Source organism: Austrofundulus limnaeus, unplaced genomic scaffold (genome assembly GCF_001266775.1).
Source record: "Austrofundulus limnaeus strain Quisiro unplaced genomic scaffold, Austrofundulus_limnaeus-1.0 Scaffold174, whole genome shotgun sequence".
Taxonomy (NCBI): Eukaryota; Metazoa; Chordata; class Actinopteri; order Cyprinodontiformes; family Rivulidae; genus Austrofundulus; species Austrofundulus limnaeus.
Window position 1 is genome coordinate 186,752 of NW_013952576.1, and position 6,204 is coordinate 192,955.

The window sequence follows — 6,204 nt, forward strand, 5'->3', positions numbered from 1 at the left end:
CTTGGTAAGATGGACATTTTTTGCCTTCATATAGATATGTGTTGATTTTTAAAAAAACACACTACCACCCACGAGACCCATCAAATCAAACCATCCAAAGTGTGGAGAAATAGGCAGCTGTAATTACATTTGATCAAAATAAAAAGAATAAATACCTGATCTAATGAAATACCTGAAATATAATCTCAGATCTTTTTTGAGCATTATCCGCAAAAAACATGATTTTGAGCTGAAAAGTCTTTCATTTTTGCCTTTTTTCTTGCGAGCTAGCACAGCTGTTTTTGTTTCTAGCTGGTAAATCTTAAGATCTAAACATTGTTTGGGGTTTTATGGAGATAAATCGGACTCATAAGTCTGAAACTGAAAATAAAAAAATTGAAACTGAAAAAAAAATTGTTGAAACTGAAAAGACAAGATGTCTGATACTTTTCCAGATTTCGATGCATTGTTTTTCAGTTTAAAATTATTTTTTCAGTATCAAAATTATTTTTCATTTTCAAATCTCCTTTTTTCAGTTTCAATTTTTTTAAATTTTGAACAAATTTAGCTCCATAGGGTTTCTTCTTTGAATTGACATTAAGCATTCCTCGTTAGAAAAACCTAAAAATAGGATTCAAATCAAATGCCAATGAGTTATCCTGATCAGAAAGACAACTCAAGGCATATATCTGGAACTGCTCAGGATGATCTGTAAAATGTAGCTTAAAAACAATCAGGAAATCAGAAAATGTGCTTTGATCTGTTTGATGTGATGGGGACATATTTTATTACCTGGGATTTGTTTGAAACTGTTCCTTGTTCTATATTTACTGAGTTTTTATATCTTGACCTCTGCCAGTGCTTTTACATGACTCTATTTTTCAGTACGTATATCGCAGATTAGGTGATATCAGTTTGCAGTGGTTGATTTACCAGAGAAAGACAACAGCACTAACTTTAGCTGTCGCTGTAGGAAACGTGCTCAGAGACGAGCTGATGACAGTTAGATTTAATTTATTAGATTATCTGAGCAGGAAACCAACCGTCTGAGAGACTGGTTTCAGTTTCTTAGATTAGATAAGGGTTCAGACGGCTGACATGTCATCCTGTGTGTCTGTTTTTGCTCAGGAGCTGCTGAAGCACTGCGTGGAGGAGCAGTTCCGCTGCGAGCTGCAGGAGGCTCTGGACTCCATGCTGGAGCTGCTCAAGTCTGTCAACGACTCCATGCATCAGATAGCCATCACTGGATATCAGGTGCTACACACTCAGGTCAATAAATCAGACAGAAATGAACTGATTTATTGTACAACGTTTAAGGTTTTGCAACCAAATTCCTACTATTATCAAAGAACGCATCCAATGCTTCAAAATAAATGATTTTAGTGATGAATTTCCTGCTGCTGGAAACRTTTCTGTTTGTGTTTCTGTCCTCGGCTCAGGGTGATCTCAGCCAGCTGGGCCGTGTAATCCTCCAAGGAAGCTTCAGCGTGTGGATCAGCCACAAACGGGCAGCGGTGCGGATGAAGGAGCTGGCCAGATTCAAGCCCATGCAGCGGCATCTCTTCCTCTACGAGCACGCTCTGCTCTTCTGCAAGAGGAGGGACGAAGACAGCCATGACAGGACGCCTTTCTACAGCTTCAAGTCCTGCCTCAGAGTAACCATTCATCACTCGTTCACATGATCAGACTGAATCCTGCTCGTACTTCTTTTAAAAATAGAAAACATCGATTTGTTTGAAGTAAAYGACGAAGAAATCTTAAATACCCAGCTTTTGTTGCAGTTTTCATTTAGTGATCGTCAAATGTGTCTTTTTCCACAGATGAGCTCAGTGGGAATCACAGAAAACGTGAAAGGAGACATGAAGAAGTTTGAGATCTGTTACAGTGGCAGGGAGGTGGTGTACATAGTTCAGGTACTTAAACCTCTGTTTCATAATCACAGTGAGTAATAGTTTGTGTTTTTCTGACATCCTGTGTTCGTCTGTCTAGGCTCCCACGGCTGAGGTCAAAGTCACCTGGCTGGCAGAGATTCAAAAAATTCTTTCCAACCAGCAAAAACTACATCAAGGTTTTTATCATTGATGTGCATCTTTTAAGACATCTGCTTTCATTTTTGTTTTCTGAAATAGTTTTTTTTTCTTGTAGAGCAGAACTGTTTTTCCATTAGATCAGTTCTGCTGTTTTCAGTTTGTTTTTTTACTGCTCACTTTTTCTGAGAACTCAACAGAATAGCTCTTTTTTTATTTGAATGTTAGTATGGTTTGCAAATTTCCATTCTCTTACTCGATGAATTTGATCTTTTCTCAGATGACACTCCATCTCTTCCCCCTTCAGACAACCCTCTCTCTGACAGGTGAGTCTCTTTGCACAAACTCCACAGCCACCAATTAGCTCTAAAAATGTATGGGTTTTTTTTCACGGAGCCCTTCCAGTGATACTGGAATAAAAAAAATTAACGTGTGGCAACGAGTTGAGCAGCTGTGTCTCTTTGAGAGAGATTTTTTGTTAAACGGGCAATATCATGTAAAATCAACTTTTTTGAGTTTTATATCATGTTATAATGTTACTGTATACTCTTATAAAAAACATGCTTTGACTCATTCATGCATGTTTGAGAAATCCTGCAGCGGTTTGAGGAAGCCATGCTGAGGAGCAAAACGACAGGTGGGGACCAGAAACGCCTTTTGGGACGTGTCTTTAAGCTGAGCTTCCTCATGCACTGCCCCACACACACACACACACACACACCCCACCCATGACTCCATCAGGCTCTCGGGTGAAACTGAAAGTGAAACTTAACTGTCTGCTGAGCTCCTAACTACTTCTCACTTAGTGAAGCTCTTTTCAGATTAAAAATACCTTTGAGGAAATGTATTTTCAGATGCCAAGTAAACTGCATAATGCCCCCCTCCCCACCCCAATGGGCGGGACAGAAGCAGAAGGTGGTTCTTAAAGAGACAGAGGCCAATTTCAAGGCCTTAAGAAGAGGAAGTGATGAGAAGAWAAGTTTATTTTCTATTTAAATGTAAAAACAGCATTTTAATAACAACTAAAGGTGACATAGATACTTTATTATGGTATAGTATTTAAATGTATGCCTGAGAAACACATAATTTGCCCCTTTAAACTGTCTGGAGTCGTATTATATAAGAATACCCTGTTTTGATTTTAGCTGTTCCAGGGTCCCCCACACTTATTATCATGTTCTGGTGTAATCTAAATGGTTCATTTTTCATACTATTATTTATGAGTTAACAATGAACGACAGTTTCCTGATTGTGACATAACTCTGACTCCTGCAGAAAAAGTAYGGGGTGACAGAGGAGGTTTTTTTTGTGTTTAGTTAAAAAAACAAAAAGCTTTTTTTGACAAAGACAACTTCAGTCGTCATCTGTGCTTTATAAATACATGTCAAGTTGTACAGATTGTCCACAATTTACACGGATTTTCCCTCATTTTGCAGGAATACCGACGAATAGATCAAAACTTACCGATTTTTTTCAAGTTTTGCAGAGTTTTTTTAAAAACTCAGTTTCAATTTTATTTTACATTTCAGAGCCTGTAGGGCATTAAAAAACAATAAATAACATTTTACAACCCGCTTTGCTGTTAGAAATAAGTTCTCCCTTCCTCCTGCTTTATGCTGAAGGTGCTGCCATCTCCGCAGCCGACAGTAATACGGATTTTTGAGAAAAGTCCGAATTTGTGATGCTCACGTCAGAAGGGGTTKACATGTATGCTTAAAGCTGCAACATATATAATAAAATTTTATTAATTTAAAGTYGTCCATGTAAACAACCAACAGTCTCTGCATGGAAATTACTGCAAGAATTATCTTGTGGCCACACATTAATTTTATCTAATCCAATATCCAGTGTCACTGAATGGGTTCCGTACATTTCTCTACATTATCATTTTTTCTATAGTTTCTAGTTTAATTGGACAGTACAGCTCACAGGTTCACATAGAAATATGACACTGTATAGAAGCTGATGATCCTGGATAAGGATAAAAATAAATTGTGTATCAGAATAGATGWATGCCTCTTAATCCATCTGTAAATAAGTAAAAAACAACAACAACATTCAAACCTTTTATTAGCATTTCCACCATTTTATAGTTRTTGTCAGCTTGTTCACTGTAGCGCCTCACCAAGATGAAGTCTGAACTACATTATGGAGTGTTTATGTGTGTGTTTGCAWTGTTAATGTTGTAGTTATTGTTAGCATGCCAGCATGGTGAATGTTTGAGTCTTGTCAGTGTAACAACACATGGTGTTTGTTTATTATGCAGGAAATTTATCACAATAAACCATTTGTCTTTTACTGTTTTAGGAGAAATTAGCAAACCGTCAGTATTGATTCTGTGGCTGATGTTCATTATAGCGCAGCAAAAAACTTAACTGTAGAAAGAGTTATTCATTTTATGACAGCTTCTTTAAAAATAACGATAAAATTTTCTGGATGAGACTTGAAATATCCTAAAAAAAGGAAAAAAAACTGCATATTTTAGAGACAGTCAGCCAAAAATAAATAAATAAATAAATAAATAAATAAATAAATAAATAAATAAATAAATAAATAAATAAATAAACAAAATTCTGTAGGGAATCTATAAAAAGTGTGCAAAACATTTCAAATATAGAAAAGCAAGTCTTTATAAACAGACTGGTTAATAAAAATACAAATATTAAAAATCTATGAAATATGAACATGAATATATACGGACAAAGCAGGGAGATTAAACAATGCTCTAAACAAAAAGATCAAGTCAGTCTTATAATCTGTCAGATGGGTTAGTTAAATTATTTCAGATTATATGTTTTAATTATTAACTGTATTTTTTAGATTCAGTAAACTTCTTTTTGCATATTTTACACATCCGCTGCCTAAAACAAATTAAAACACTCTTTATTATTTASAAATGTCTTTTAATTGGAGTGTAGAATATTTTTTATGTAAAATGAAAGTTCCATATATTGTGGCAGTCTGATCAGAATGAACAAAGATCTTTGGATTCAGATGCTGGAAAATATGTGAATTCCCAGGAATGCCGTGGTTAACGTCCTTGAATGTGGATGAAGTCGGAGCTGGTTTTGTGACACGCTGGATGTTGTTGCTTGTCTCGTTTGTCGTGCTCGTCTCTGTCTCTCTGCTCGTGTGGTTTAGTGCATCAGACGTGTGTGTGTCGTGGGGTGGCGCGCCGGTGGACGGCTGCTCAGCGTGTCTTCCTGTTCCTCACAGCTCTTCAGCGACAAGCCACTCCCACAAGTTCAGAGGGGAGGAGTCAACCTATTCGAGCCCCGCCCACTCAGACCCTGTTGTTCAGTCACCTCGACGCAGTGAGTAGGAGTTGTAGCTCGTGTTTAGCCTTCTTTTCTTCACTGCGTTGATTTGGTTCATTTGGGTCCACATTTGTTTCAGCCGTACTGAACTCTTACTCGTACTCTGGGGCATCAGGGTTAGAAGCTGTGGCTGCCCAATCCGTCCCGGAAGCACGATCCGTACTGTCCCAGAAGCATTGTTTTTAGCATGTAGCATTTTGCTACATCTTTACAATTAAGTATAGAAAAAAAAAACAGAATTTTTCCTAAATCGAGCACATTCCAGAAGTCTATCATTTAGCATAAGAGCTGACAGTGCGGATCGGGCTGCCACAGAAGCGTTAGTGGTGTTAGCATTAGCTAAGCAGGATTTTAATTTTATTTATGCATTTTTTATTATATTTATTTTTTAGCTAAGCAGGATGATGTCATCATTCTGCGACAACTTTGTTGGGTTATAGCGTTATTGCGCTTCCTTACGGCTCAGACGCTGGCTGTGACTGCAAATTTGTTACCTAAATGTGAACTTAAGATTTAACTTTTACATTTAGATTTACTTATTTAGATTTAGGATTTAATATTTAAATAYATTTTTTAACATTTAAATTTAACATTTAGTAAAAATTAGCAAAATGTAAGAACAGTGAGCAAAATAACAATTAAACGTTAGTGGAAAATTTTAAAGGGATCCCCGATTAGTTGTAACATTAGACTTTATCTGATAAACATACACTTTAACTGTAAAATAAAGACTGTAAAATTCTGTAGGATGTTCAGTTTTTATCATTTTAAACTAAAAGTTTAAAAATATGTAACGTGGACGGGGCCATTTTATTTACATGCAAAGCATTCTGGGTAAATTATGACATCACCTAGGTCATCGGTGCTAGAGAGCTATATCC

At 36.7% G+C, this 6,204-nt stretch overlaps 1 protein-coding gene across 3 annotated transcripts in view; it reads left to right on the top strand.

The window, feature by feature from the left end:
- mcf2b (MCF.2 cell line derived transforming sequence b) overlaps nucleotides 1-6,204 on the top strand; it is a 25,758-nt gene that overhangs the window by 13,436 nt on the left and 6,118 nt on the right. The window contains exons 18-23 of one of the 3 annotated variants that reach the window (XM_014017649.1): nucleotides 1,108-1,248; nucleotides 1,419-1,634; nucleotides 1,800-1,892; nucleotides 1,969-2,047; nucleotides 2,287-2,332; nucleotides 5,148-5,320. In XM_014017649.1, coding sequence (XP_013873103.1) covers nucleotides 1,108-1,248; nucleotides 1,419-1,634; nucleotides 1,800-1,892; nucleotides 1,969-2,047; nucleotides 2,287-2,332; nucleotides 5,148-5,320 — 748 coding nt within the window. The remainder of the gene's footprint in view (nucleotides 1-1,107; nucleotides 1,249-1,418; nucleotides 1,635-1,799; nucleotides 1,893-1,968; nucleotides 2,048-2,286; nucleotides 2,333-5,147; nucleotides 5,321-6,204) is intronic. The other 2 variants (XM_014017651.1, XM_014017650.1) reach the window with 2 other exon arrangements.